This window comes from Dermacentor andersoni, chromosome 1, assembly GCF_023375885.2.
Source record: "Dermacentor andersoni chromosome 1, qqDerAnde1_hic_scaffold, whole genome shotgun sequence".
NCBI lineage: Eukaryota > Metazoa > Arthropoda > Arachnida > Ixodida > Ixodidae > Dermacentor > Dermacentor andersoni.
The window spans coordinates 17,549,634-17,564,922 of record NC_092814.1 but is presented as its reverse complement, the minus strand read 5'-3'; the positions used below and the strand labels follow the sequence as shown (position 1 = coordinate 17,564,922).

The following is a 15,289-nucleotide window of genomic DNA, read 5'->3' as shown; positions in this document are numbered from 1 at the left end:
ACGTGTGCTATGGTTGGTTGCGCGAGGTTCCAGTTGTCTGCTCCATAGGTCTGCTCCACTTCACAGGCGACGCGACAGCGTGTCTCGTTAGTTTGTGACAAGTGCCCAACTATGTCCGATCCACCGGGGAAGTCCGCCACGAGGCACAAGTTTGGCAAAAAGAAGAAGCGGTCAGCTTGTAACTTTCAGAAGCGCTCCATTCCTTCAGAAAGCATCGAGAATAGCTCGCCGCCAACCACAAACGGTGCTGAAGTAGGCCTAGTCAGCTCACAAATGAGTGAAGTCATTACGGACAGCGTGACACTGCAATGTCTGACAAGGCAGACACAAATGGATCACAGAGCATGATCCCGTGCTTTCGGTGTCTGTGCGGGCAATTGCACGACGTGAGAACAAGCAGATGAAACGGAAGTGCATCTCTCTACGGTGTGAAGCAAAACAAAAACATCCAGACATTCAGTTTGTGTGTTTTATTATTTCTCTAAGCTTTAATTCGTCTATTCAAGCAATATATTACACAAATAACAGATCCTGCCTTGAATAATTCTTGAAGTCCCGTGTCCCCATGAGTGATGTCAGTGCAAACACGTGCACGTAGGCGCACTAGCATGTGTACGTTATCCTCTGGCTTGGTGCGCGGCGGCCGCAAGAAGGGAAAATGGCATTCGGTTTGAACCTTCAGGTCTTTCCGCGGTGCGTAGCGATGTAATACTTTGCAAACACGACTGTTATCACGCAATGTATGCGCTGCGCTTGTCAGCTCACAATGGCCAGACGTGGTGTGGGGTCCTTTTGGACTCAAATCGCCACAGGCACATCCGAAAAAGCTCTGAATGCCTGCCAATATACTTATTAAGCATATTGGTGCTCGTACTATGACAGATGGCGGGTGCACGCGTGTATAATTAAGGAATACATACTTTGTACCGTGACAACTGCCCCTTTCCACATTTGTTATGCTTCACAGCGTAGCACTACTGTACTAAGGCGAAGCTGACATTCGGGAACCGGCATTATGCAACGCATCGTGCTTTATGAGCTTCGAAGACAATCACGAGGGTGACAAACGCGAAGTCGATGACATTGCTGACAGCGGCGAATTGTTTTAACGAAAAACACTGCGTCGAACAGCAAGAAGCTTGGTAGCGAACGTCGAAGCAGCTAGGCCTAGCATTGCCGCGGTGGTGGCTACTGCTGCTAGTGGATCTGCGTGCGAGAGCGCCAGTTCGAGGCAGCGAGGTCATCAAAATGGCAGCGGCGGAACCTTTAACTAATGCGATTTCAGACCTGCGGTCACGGCAAAAAGTCCGGAAAATCAGATGTTCTTATACACCGACTCCATGGGGTAGGTGATGGTGCCGCGAAGCTGTACGAATTATTGGACGACCGAAAAGCCGGTCGTTGACTGTACACTGGCAACTCCTGCGGCCGACGACATTGTGTCAAAATAGATTCTTCACGATTCCTCTGCTACTCGAGCCAGGAATACCGCGACTTTCGTTCTCTTTCAAAAAAATTACACCCAATTTTCCCTGATACAAGCACAAATTCCCCGAGTTTTCCCTGAGTATTTCCAGACTATTCAATATTCCTGAGAATTCCTGGTTTTCCCAGTTGGTAGACACCCTGCTTTTGCAAAGGTACACGGGGGACAGAGGCGGTGGGGGCAGTAAAAAAGGGAGGGCTTGGAATAAATGCATTTCTTTAAAAACAAATAAAATTTTAATCCACACCTCATAGACACTAGTGGGTATGCTATATTTCCTAGTTCTTGGAAGGTAATCTTGCTGCTGAGAATCCACATATGCAGTGCAACTCTTTCTCCTCGGTAAAGCTATTACAGTATTATATAAACAAAATAACCTTAGGTTAAAAAGACCGTGTAAGCGACTGACAAACGCAATGAAACGAATAATAGCGCATATTATGCACTGCATACTATTAGTGCTCTCGGTGCGCAATGACATTTCTGAAAGTTGCAGTAAGCTCACAACTTACCTATTTTTGCGAAATAGGAAACAAGCACTATCAGCTAACCCAAATATCATCTCTGACTCAATTCAAGCTACGCTGAATTTCAAAACAAGCAAACAACAAAGAAAAAATGCCCTGTATGACCACCGCTGATTGGTAGAGCATGATTATTTGATTGGTAGAGCATTGCACATGTAATACGAAGACGTGGGATCGTTCCCCACCTGTGGCAAGTTGTTTGTTGTTTTTTCATCCACTTTCATATCCATTAATGTATAACCTTTTTAATTCAATTAGAAAATACGAGTAATTTCTCCTACGTTGCCCTTGGTGTCATTGTTTGTTGGCAACTTATATGACTAGCTGCTCAAGGTTTCACCAAAAGTCAAGGCTCTCCTGACTGCCATAATCTACTTACCCAGTGCCACTCAAGAGTGCATTAGCCACTGGTGCAAGCACAAAGAAGGCTAGGTCATGAACTGAAACAGTACAGCTTGTAAAGTATAGTTTATGTTGCATACTCTCTTCAAGCAAGTTGACTATTCTGACCCATCGGTGACCACAAAGAACCTTATGTGATACATGCTGGATGTGTGTTGACATTAGTCAAGCAAAATCGACCTACACAAAACTAAAATTTTACTGCAATGCTGTTGACAGAGAAAGTGCATGCCAGTGCGAGATCCAAAATACAGTTGCTGACTGATTTTTTGGACTCCAAAAATTCGGACATGCTCGATTACTTGGTCTGCTTCACGGCACCGCCATTCTCCCCATAGACGATAATGTATAACTGCCGAAAGTTCGGACACCTTGCAACCTCTCGTCGGATTTTTCGGACACTCCTTGAGCCAACTCGATCGAGAGCACCATGCACCGACTGACTGGTGCATGGTTCGACTTGCTGAACGCCATTTTTGTTTTGAACAGAGCCTCCTTGCTGCCCCACGAAGTGGCGCTACTGGAAACCCTGCTCATCATCATTATTTCTGCCTGGTTTGATAGAGTTGCTACAGCAGTTCCGGTCTCAGCTTAGTAAGCCCTGTCAAGACAGTCCAGCAGCTAATTTGTTTGTTTCTTCGTGCACGACGCTGCGAGTAGGGCGCGTTTTTTGTTTTTGCAACTGGTGTCGGCGTGACGCCGTGGTGGTGTTTGCTTTGTATGCTGTGTTGAGGTTGCGGTGATCCAACGCGGCATACAGAAACATTGTGTCAAGTGTTTAATGGCGCCGACAGTGCCCGTGCAGACTGCGCTGGGGAATGCCGGCAAGCGGGTACCGGGAGGCCTAGGATTTGTCCCATACGATGTGCTCCCTACAGACGCCCGAAAACTTTCTGCGGAGACCTGCGCAGCGGTTGCATTGCGATTCCGGACACCGTCTCATTTGACAGTTTCACAGGTGCTGACACTGCTGTACTGACATGCGCAGAACTCGACGACGGCGAGATCATTCTTCAGGTTTCTGCTGCACCGCCGGACGATGATGCACCATGTGCTACACTGCCGTCGTATGCGGAGCGTGTACAAGCAGTGACTGTGCTTTCAGCCGCCGTATGACCCTCTTCGAGATTAAGACTTATCTGATTGCGCGTAAACGGAACAGCGTGGAATGGAGCATTCACGATTTCTTCAAGCCTACTGCCGAGCCCGAATAAGTGCGTGGAAATAAAGGATTTCTTTTTTTTTTCTTAATCTGCTTTTTCGGACACCTGTTTATTTGGACATTTCCGCAGTCCTCGTGAGGTCTGAATAAACGGTCGGTGACTGTACAGTCGAACCTGTTTATAACGAACTCGACAGTTCCGCGGGCCAAGCCACAATAACAGAGGGTGATCTTGTGTGCACCCTCTTTTTACTGTGACAGAGTTCGAAGCATTCATTGGCGATTTAACCCTTTCGCTGTCACGGACGTCCCGGTACGTCTTCGTGCTTCCCCCCCACAGTGTCACTGACGTACCAGTACGTTCTCTATCGCGCGTTCAAAATTTCACGCCTGAGCGCAAAGCTGGCGCTCCTGGACTGGCCACACCATCTGTTGATTCTTTCTACAAGTTCGTATTTTCACCTCGACCTGTGTTAATACATGTATTGAAGAGTACGGTGCGACTGCCACTCGCCCCTCTCTGTTTGCTGCGTGGCGCGGTGGCTCCGCATTCGCTGTATCATGCGTCGCGCGTGTGTGGTTATGGGTTCAAGGGTTGTTCTGCCATCTCCGCTGGTTTGAAGGTTTTTATTTTTCTTCTGTTGGTGTGTCTGCTACGGCGCGTCAAGTTCAGAGGCACGCACCGTTGCCTCTCCGAAAAGAGTCACTCGATTGCTGCTTTCGCTCTCTTGCCGCACCCTCGCTTCCGACTTGCAGCAGTAAACGTAAAGCCCTTCGAACTTTGTTTTAGTCTTTTTCCATCTCCCTCTGTCTTCTTGATCACGCAACGTCCCATTTCTCTCCGTTGTGCGGGCGACTGAAAGCGCATCCTCCCTGCGCGCAATTACTTTCGGATGGCTGAGCGCGCGGACCTTCATTTGCTCATTGGAGCGGTGGCACAATTCTGATTCAGAATACAAGCCGAGCTCGGATTCGGACTCGTACAGTCTCATGCGAGGAAGAGGTGAGTTTCGCATCGTCAAATTCGGATGTTGAACGGATGTTATAGTCAGGCTGATGATGATGATGTTTACTAACAACAGCTGCAGAACACTGAAATGTGCATATTGCATTGACTATGCTGTTTGTATACCAATCATAATCAAAAATAAATTGCTATGTTCATTCCCTGTTATGCTCGTTCCCTGAAACCAAGCCGACACTGGGGGGGCGTCACGGCCAGAAAGGTCCGACAGCAAAAGGGTTAAAAAGCATTCGTTATATCTGGAAGCATTTCTAACAGGCAGAGCCGGAAAATTGTGAATGCACTGAACTGTGGTAGTCATAACCAATAGGTCGCTACATCTGGGATCCTTATAAGTGAGTTCGACTGTAGTAGGAAAGCATCTTGGATCTCATTCATTATGTTAGGAAAGAGCACTTATATTGTCTATGGTCCCTGAAGCTATACAATCTGCAAAACCTGGCAATGGAAGGTCAAATCACGGCCAGCTACCTCCCGATATTATGCTCCCGAGAAGGTGGCTGTGTGATGCACCTGAGACAATGGTGCGTGCCTTTTGATAACAAAAATGTCCCTTATTGCATTTCATCCCCATCAAAAAGCAAATGCTGAAACTTGGCAACAGAAGTTACCAACATGTGAAGCACCGAATCTCAAACAATGCGATGCTGCACCTTTTGCGATTACATTTGAGAAAAATGCAGAGGTGTGTTTCTTTACCTTCACTCACATATCTACCTGTTTAAAACACACAGAGACAGGCATACTAAACTGCAGGACTGAGCTTTCACACCTGAAGAAATGCGAAGACATGCCAGATCACTGTGCTTTTTGTTGAGGAACTAAGGCATAAAAAACATAAAGCAAGAAAAGCTTCCACAACAGCACAGAAGGCATTAATGTAACAAATACCAGTTGTCTGGAAGCACAGAGGTACATGGCTTTTTCACAAAATGGCAGCCACATGTTTTGAGCAGCAGTTGTCTACGTGAACAGCTCTGCAAGTGTGCAGGCACTGACATACACGTCACGTGCCACACTGCACCAGGTGGAGCAAAGCACCTTTTTGGACTCGTTACATAGGTCATCTGGTGGTGGCACCACTGTGAGCTTCAGAGCATCAGTGTACAATAATGATAGAAAATTTGGGCACCACACATTGGTTTGTTAGATTTTTCTGGCAAAATCTGCAAGCACTAGGTCATGAACACCGCTGTTGTAAATGAGAGCCAGCTGCATTTTCTGTAGCCTTGTTGGCTTTACAACTGCCTTTCAGCTGCTGAGCATTACATTAAAGCTATGCGAGTCACAATTTATATGTTGGATGTCACCACATCACACCTCTTGTAATATGCTTTGCTGACAGTAGCTTAACAAAATGTATGTATGTGGCTCACAGCAAGTTCCAAACTTGCTTGTGCACTTGGTGCATTCTTGCTACACTTGTGGACTGCCAGTGAGGCGCTGGTCTGGTAGGCCGTAAAGTCTACTTTCACTGCATAGCTACAAGTATAGGACTTTCTACTGAAAAATTCAAAACATGCAATTAATAAAGATTTGGAAGAAATACTGCCATACCTTGTGCAACAATGAGCATTTCAGTTGCTGGCCACCTAAAATATCATTGTTTATTCCCTTCAAGTTAGTTCACCCTGGCCCAACAGTCAAACTTTTTGGGCACTTTCATGGTCCCTTCTAGGCTAGAGGTGAGCAAATATTCGAAAACCTCGAATAATCCATTCGAAAGATACTTTTACTATTCCAAATATTTGAACCCCTAAAAATTGTTTTTGTCAGGTTTTAAGTTAGCTTCGCCGCATTACAGCAGTGTTATGCGGCGAAGCGTACAGGCTGTGTTGCGGTGAAGCTTATTTGCCTTGTAGTGAAGCATGGGCCCCTGCTGGTGCTTATGGCTACCCGACACTATTAGCTCAAGTACAAAATTGTACTGCCTCTTGATGCATCTGGGCACTAGCTGCCATCAGGTGGAAACCTTTGTGTCTGCTATTAATATGGCTAAGTGCTGAAAAACAGTTTCTAAACTATAAATTTGACAAAATAGCAAACTCAACAGTCTTTAGACACTCATTTTAAACTAGTCGGGTACCATCAGGATACTTTAATGGCAAACTGGATTAAAAACCTGGCTTTAGACGAACCAAGGAAAATTTAACACCAAGAAACCGACGTATGTCCTTAACAATAAAAGCTTCTGAAGAGGCTCCTTTCAGGTCAGCACTGTGGAAAAAATTTGATAGCCTCATCAACCAGCAACAATTTTCACTTCCATGCATAGGTTGAAAAATATGCATATGTTGAAATTTTGGACCAAAAAGAAGATCTATGTGAATGGCGATGCAAGCATGGTGCCCATTGTTGGCTCGGTTTGCAAAGAAATAATTGCCAAAACCAGACAATATGTCTTTCCAGTGAGCAGCTCTTTTCGGTGTCTGAAGGAATTGTGACATGCAGGAGGGTGTAGATGTATAGCTCCCCAGCATGTCGAGCAGCTATCGTTCCTTCATGACAACATTTAATAACTGCAGTTACCATGCTGTCATGAAAAAGCATTGTGATTGCAAATTCTGTGGACCAGAAAGCATAATTTTTCTGTACATTATTTGGTGTGCAATAAACTGACTTTTGTTTTCAAACCTCTGGTTGGGGAAAAACATTGAATTTTTGCCAAACCAATAGTATTCGTATTAGAAAAATATTCGATTTGCAGTTAGTTTTCATTATTTGAATTCACCTTGAAATTGACAATTTGATATTCGCACACCTCCACTTCTAGTAAAAAAAGAAAGTGGGTTAATTACTGTGTTCTCTGAATGCATTACATTTGGCAAACAGAGGCTATCTTGTACAGGCTGTAGCGAAAACTTCAGATGCATTAATTTTTTTATTTATCAAATGAACATATATGTTAAAAGTTTTCAAGTGCCCCTAAGAAATTACAGTAGTCTCAAGGCCCTGAAGATGTGATTTTAAAAACGCTGCATGAACCTCGCAAGGAACAACTTACTTTCAGCTACAGTCTACAGTGGAGCAAGCAGCTGTTATACAGTCAAACTCACTTATAACCATACCGGTTTTAACAATATATCGGTTATAACAATGAGAAGCTGCTACACCGTCAATTTTTGTATGTTTTCCACGGTGAAATAACCCGCTTACTAGAATGCCCCGATGCCGCATTATCGGTTATAATGATGAAGTCTGGCTGCTGGGTGTCTGTGCCGAACAGTAGTGAAATGCAAAATCCTTGAAAATAAAAAAAAAAGAGAAATTTGAGCCACTGAACGATGGCCCGCTGCCCCAACCGCTGTCATGCGCTCATTTTCCAGCCTTCTTTACGCACCTTTCTTTCTTTCTTTATTGATTTATTCAAGACATTCCTTACAGAAATGCCTTAGAGCCTCTCTCCCGTCGCCCTTCCACCACTCCGAAACACGAACAGACTGCGCCAACTGCACTTCTCCCAGACTGCTTGCTGGCTCCTCATTCAGCGCAGTGCTGTAAATAGATTTATTCACTCGGGTTCATCTTTGTTTGTTGCGTCGAAATCGTGGTTTCCCAAGCCTTGTGTGACTCGCTGTCGAAACGGAAGGTGGCTAATCCACCCGCTGGTCATTAGCAATGCACGACGTTGCCGGTGAAAAAAAACTGCGCAGCTATAAATTTGGAAACTAAGTGCTTCTAACCGATGCAGCGATCGCCGCAAATATGCTTGCATCAGATAGCGACGGCAATGATGGCAGAAATGACGTGGTAGGGCAGGCTGCCTCAACGTTGTCCTCTCAGGAAGCCCGGCAGATGATTCAGTCCCTCTGGCGCTTCGTTTTCGCGAGGAACCTTCCGCTGCACTACATGGTGCACCTGGATGCCTTGGAGAACAATGTCAGCAAGTTTCGCATAAAGCATGGAAGGCTGACGACATAGAGTTTTCTCGTGCAAGCCAGTGAGAAGTACGTGGTGAGATGCTTTTGGCGATCTTGCCTCAGCGTTTCTTCTGGATTTCTCAAGCCCACAGGCTGCTGCGACAACCTTCTCGCATTTTTTAAATGGTCTCTTTTGGTGCCACCAAAGCGATGTACATGACCGGGGCAGTTGGAGAAGTATGGGAGAGGCCTTTGCCCTGCAGTGGGCGTAACCAGGCTGCTGCTGCTGCTGCTGCTGATGATGAAAGCGATGTCTCGGCAGAGCTCGCATATCGCTTGCATATTGCTCGCATATCGCCGACAGCCGCGGTTTGTTACACGCGATGGGAGTGCCCAGGAAGCAGTTAAACAAGTGAACGCAATCAGCAGCCAGATAGAGGAACGTGGTGGGGAGGGGCACTGGCCTCCCTGCTATTATACCATACCTACTCACATAATGATCGCACTTTTTTGGTAAAATGCAGTTGCTGCGAATTCAGGGGTACGATCATTACGCTGGTTAAATTCCCCACGAAAACAAAAATTTTTTTTTTATCCCGCATTTGCTAAGGGATGACAACACGTCAACAAATAGGCGGCTGCCGCTGTAACAGTGCGGGACACCAAAACAAAAATTGCGGCCAACGGAGAAAGTTTAACGCTCCGAACGAGACTTTCTTTCTTTTCGAGAGTACATTATGCGCATTGAAACAGTTTCTTCCATATCCGTAATGTATAATATCATTAATATCAGCAAGTCTGCGGCAGTAATGTAGCCATGTTCACTTTGAGGGGACAGAAACAGAGATGGGTACACTCAGCTGCCAGTGACGCAGAAACACATGGCGGGTATGCTGCGGAAACTGCAGCATTTGTCTTCACTACTATTTTTATACGGTACGTTTCCGCTAAGGGTAGGCTAATATCTCAGCTGTGTTCCAAGCGTCGGCGTATGAACAGGGTACATTTCTAACGTATCAGTGTAAACGTGGCTACTATCTTTGCCGCTCGCGATTTGTTGCATCCCCACGAGTGCAGACAAGAATCGAAAGGCGCCTTTTTTGTTGTTGTCGTTGACCACAACCATTATAAAGCCTACAAATAATAAAGCCAAGGCAAGTTTCGTTGTAGCTTTTTTTTTTTTTTTTTTTTTTCATGGAAGTGTGGAAAGTGATGAAAGGAATAAAATGGGGCATCTGCTTAAGAATGTTTGGTGCGTGCACACCGCTTGGTATGTCTTAATGAGTCGTTCGTGTAGCATTCGACAGCATTCCACAGCATTCCACAGCATTCGACAGATGGTAAGCGCGATCATGATTAGTTAGACTTGGCGCACGACATATCGCTGCAACAAGTTCGGGGTGCGATCAGTACATGGGAAAGAAGAAAAAAACAAATTTTGACGACAAAATTCAGGGGTGCGATCATTACGCAAGTGCGATCATTATGCAAGTAGATACGGTAGTTTTCTCACAATAGCTCTGCCATCCCCAATTTCGATATTTTCACGCAACCCAGTAATAACAATTGTTAGTTATAACAATGGAATTTTTGTGGCACTTGAATATCGTTATAAGTGGGTTCGACTGTATAGGAAACTAGCCCTCACCAATTGACCAAACATAGGCGTACAACACATTTTAGCTCCAGAACAAGGTGTTCAGTTTTCTAACAGCAAGCAGTGATGATCAAACTGTGCAAGAACCATGACATCAGAGCTCACGTTGTGCAGACAATGTTGTGCAGACAATAGCACACTGCTATCTCGAAAGTCACGGAAAACTGTTTCATTTACTGTACTTTCATGCACTGTTATGGAATGCATTTAATAAAAGCCAAATGCTTGTGCACTGCTTACTATCGATACAGTCTGGATCACACCTATTTAGACATCTAAATAGATGGCACCTCAACAGACACTTTAGTTAAGTTTAATGCCACAATCTTAGCACCTGCTTGTTCCCATGTTCACGCCTTGCTTCTTGTTTGTGTTATATGCAGCTCTGAATTTGTAAGAACTATTCCACTTGGCAAATGAACTGCACTGCACTGCGCTTTTTGATTCACATGCCACGCACCAAGGAAACTTGGTAGTGTAACGAAAATGCGATCAGGCAGGCATGACTTTTAAAAACAGACCGACATAAAACTGCACCACTGTACAGACAAGAGTAAGCAAAACATCATGCTGACTCATGTGGAAAACAGACTGTGTGCTGATGCTTACACAAGGGCAGTGCACAATCTAGCCAACAGTTTCGGCATTGCTCCTTGTGGGATGCAAGCATCAGCTTCATTTACTGCCCCACCACTACAAAAAATGACACGAGTGAAAGCCCTTCTTACCTCTGTTCTTGTACTGTTGCTTGAATTTCAGACAATCGGACAAGAGAGCGGGCCATTTTGAGCTCAGCCGAAACTCGTGTGCAGTTTAAACTTCCTAAGCTGTGCGCTTCCTCGCTGTACCGGTTTGCCTGCAAGAAAAAGATAAAATTGCAGGAAAATAAGCATGATCACACTTGCTAGGTTTATTATAGGCAGCGTTACCCAAAATTTTTCAAGGGGTGAACATCTTGTACGAAGGAAGGGGGGTACTACACTTGCACAAATAAGCGTTCATTAAAGTTAAGTTTTTGGTGCCCCTTGTCCCCGCTTGTACAACATCTTGGGCCACAAATAGATTGTGCCCAAACAGACGAGTAGAACAAGAGGCATTAACAGACGTTGGCAATAGAAGCAGCTAAGTGTGAAGAAAGAAGATAACAAAATGAAATCGAAGTGCACATTGAGTGAGAAGCATCGAGCTGCAGAGAAGTGAAGGAGAAGTGAGCTAGGATTCTGCGAATATCAATTGTTTTATTCAAAGCAAAGTTGAAACAAATAGTAATAAGTGTTGAATGATTCCAATATGCAAGACATTGGGCCTATCTTGAAGGCCGCACTGCATTTGTGGTCATATGCACAAAGGCATATCCAGTTCTCACTGCATCTCTTTCACTTAATTTGAATGTTTTAGTGCTGCAATGGCCCCCAGGTTGGGCATGCAAGCCACACTGTTATGGGCAGTTATGCCTTTTTGCAGCCCTGTATGCCTAGCCATACCCTTCCTAAATACAAACAAAGCATTATCATTGTTAGTTTCACGAGATTCTGAGTTGACTCGGCACCAAACACATCGAAGTGTACGGCCAACAACATTCCTGGTACTGTGCACAGATAGCTTGGCTTGGCACAGTGGCAGAAATCTCGCAGGAGTGATAGCATCTCCGAAAGTGATCACCAAAGAATACCACTCCAGCTAGATGCTGTCTGCTTACACGTGAGATGAACCTGTTCTGCCAAGTAAGCACGCAGACAAATTTCAGGTTCGATCACTGATGAATGCCAAACTTCCCGTAAAGGTTTGCCATCCACTGCCATGCCTGCCTTGTTAGTTTGGCCGAACTAGAGCTGCTTCGCCAGATGTTGGCGATGGTTTCGAGCCGGGTCGATGTATATCTATTCGCAGCAGTCCACAGAAACGATGGATGTACCGGCCATACAGCTTTCGGGAAGCCGAGAAACCATCCCACCAGCAAAAATGAGAGTATGCGGAACAAACTGAATGGTGCGACTTTCTTCACAGCCATCATTTTTTAAGAACACTGAGCACACGCGTCATGTCTGAAAAAAATTGAGCCAGAGAACTTTCGGTGTCTAGAACTTCAATCACCGTAAGGTACTGGTGCAAGAAAGAAGTTGGCGGTGGCATAAGATCGCTATTCAATAAATTGACTAGGTGCACAAGTCAGTCAGCAAACATAAATAGCTTGTCTTGGCTACGAGCCTGTGATGTGTGATGTGTTTGGTGCACGAAGCAAAGTGCCGTGGATTGTGAGATGAAAAGATGAAGACAAAGAGAGCACGCAGATGTGAGTCCACCGTGTTACAAAAGACGACAATGTCGAAGAGCGGCAAGCACGAGGACACGCAGCGTGAGTAAAGAAAATAAAGGGAAAATTATCCAATCTAGAAAACCCACGGACCTCGCAAGAACCAATCATTGGTAAACATGGAGCTCCAAAAACCACTACTCTGAAAAGGACACAAGGGACAGAGCAGAAGAAAAGCGATCAAAGGGGAAGGTTGGTCACCGGACTCGAGCCACCAGGACTTCATCCTACTGGGACATTCTGCTGACCTGTTCCTATGCTTCACAACTTCGCCAAACCCCAGACTTCTACCCGAGGCTGCGGATGCCTGTGCCCATAGACAGAGTGTGAGCGGTCAGGCTGTGGGCCTGAGTTGGCGTACAGCTGACTGGTTAGAACGTCCCGGTCTCCTGCAGTTTCTACCTGAAAGTTCCTCTGAGGGGCCCACATCCTCTTGGCAAGCTGGAACAGCTGTTGTTCAATCACAAACTCATCACACTGCCACAGCACTGATTTAGTGAGAACAGTGCTGCTTATAGCCCAAATCCCAGGAGCGATTTCGTGCGCAATGGCTTTGAGCGACGAAACAGGCCGTCGTGGAAACAGATCGCCCTTTCGTCTCGCTCAATTGCTTGGTTCTGGAAATCTAGACTTTGCCACTCATCGCCCGGATGTGCTACGAGCGAATAGCCAATAGCATGAAGCCATAACTGGATGTACATCAGTCAAGTACTGCCGATTGTGGCACGGAATGAGCAAATGACTAAATTTAAAGGATAAGAACCTACTGCAAGACCTTCAGAAATATTTTATGCTGCTCTTTACACTAAAACACATCAACTTAAATTGATAAAGCATGTGTCATGTCAGGTTCGGTGGATATTTGCTGCCCTCATACTGGCAATACTGGGAAGATGTTGCTCAAAGTCGTCGCCTGCATGGGGCACGATTTGTAGGCGATAAACGAATGCGACAGCTATCTATATCACATTGCTTGTCGCTGTCGTTCGCAAGATTGCTTGCATGGGGTTTATATTTATCTCATTGCCTCGCCTGTCGCCTGTCAACGTCGAACTGTAGTTGCATTGACCCTACCACACGATTGTATTTGCATTATGCCATAACTCTACTTGGTGCATTAGCATTATTTTAATTTGAGTTGTAAATTGTATCTTGCTGCTAATACAGTAAAACCTCGTTATAACCAAACGGGATATAACAAACTAATAGATATAACGAATCAATCATGATTCCCCTTGAAATTCTAATAGATGCCCATGTATTGAAAACCTCGTTTTAACGAAGTTAAAATTTCCTCGCAATGCACGAGGCTTTAATTATACTTTCTTTAGAGCGCAGCTCTTTGGCACCCATTCCTGCGTTTCGCGGCGCCATCGTGCCTCGCCATAACCAGCTCCATGGCCGGGGCCAGCGTGCGCTCCTGGCGCCATCTCTTGCGCATGGCGCGAGCCTTGCTCTCTTCGATCCTCCTCCAATGCCACCCATGTGCGGCAACAATCAGAGCGCCGGCTCGGTGGTGGCTGATCTCGATGATGTGCTGCTGCCCGAGCTGAAACGCATAGCCACCGCAGTTTGCCACTGCGTGTACCCCCCCTCCGTGGCAGCCACCGCGAGAGAGCATGCGATGTTCTCCGGTTGCCGAAGCGCCAGCTCGGTATCAGCGGATCACGGTGCGTGCTTCCTAAACCGAAACGCAGAGCCACCTTCAGTTGATTCGCTAGCCGCGTCGGCGGCGTCAGTCAGTCGCTGCAATCTCTTTGCCGTGCAACGTTCCTATGTGCTTACGCGCTACCTCCCACAACCTCCTGATAAGTGAGGCAGCTGCACCAAGCTACGCTCCGTTTGCGTAGGCTGGTGCGAAATGTTCCGCACCAGACGAATTGTCCGAGGCACAGACGGTTTATATAATAATATAATCCGTCTACCCATATAAGTAGTTTGTTCTCAGCCCATTCTTTCTGAGCCATGAGCGAGGCAACCGGTGGAAGTCCTTTGCCTACTGCTGCTGAACGAGCTGCCCAAGCAGAGGCCCAGCGCCATCGCCGCCAGAATCCAGAGGTGTGCTATGCCGAACCAGGCATTGGTGCAGCGAGTCTATATATCCATCTATTTCTCCGACCACAAAGCTACCTTCATGACAATCAAGAACTGGGAGTGGAGTGTTTCTTGAAGAAGTGAAGAATAAAAAGTTGTAACTGTACATACATGCCTTACTCGAACTATCTGCCTCAGTACATAGAAAAGCCGAAACAGCTGCAGAGATGTGCTCAAATTTCGCATTAGGAAGCAACGTAATCGTCGGCAATTTTTTTTCTACAACGAGCATTTACTGACCATTTTGGTACCCGTCAGGTAAATGTCTTACAGCGCGCGATGTTCGCGTCTACCGTGCGCGTCTCCCAGCTTCTCCTTTCCCGTGGAACTGGTGGACCCGCCCCATGCACCAGTGGAAGAGAAGTTTTGTTGATGCTTGTCGTTGCCTCTGTGCGAGTTCCCGCTGCCAGAAAGGAGATGGAGGATGGTAAACGGAAGTGCAAAACGGTTTCAATCGAGCAGAAGGTGGCTATGCTGAAAGCCACCGAGTCCGGCGTGAAGAAGAAAAAATGGCCGAAGATTTCGGCATAGCATTGAGAACACTGTCGACAATATTGGGCAGCAAAGAAGATGTCACCAGTGCTGTCACACGTGGCGTAAAAGGCAACAGAAAGAAGCTGCGAGCCCCCAGTTTCAAAGCTGTAGAGAAGGCGGTCTTCAAGTGGCTTTTTGGATGCCAGAGCAATCGGCACTCCTGCGCAAAGCGAGGGGCTTCGCATGCATCATGGGGCACGACGATTTTGTGGCAAGTGTCGGCTGCCTG

At 46.0% G+C, this 15,289-nt stretch overlaps 1 protein-coding gene across 14 annotated transcripts in view; it reads right to left on the bottom strand.

Annotated features, from left to right (window-relative positions):
- The window catches only part of LOC126546064 (WW domain-containing adapter protein with coiled-coil-like), a 397,851-nt gene that overhangs the window by 47,887 nt on the left and 334,675 nt on the right, over window positions 1-15,289 (bottom strand). For all 14 annotated transcript variants that reach the window (XR_008608402.2, XM_055061222.2, XM_055061221.2 and 11 more), the window contains one exon: window positions 10,847-10,974. Coding sequence is in view for 13 of the 14 variants with exons in the window: in XM_055061222.2 (XP_054917197.2) it covers window positions 10,847-10,974 (128 nt within the window). In the remaining variant the exon portion in view is untranslated. The remainder of the gene's footprint in view (window positions 1-10,846; window positions 10,975-15,289) is intronic.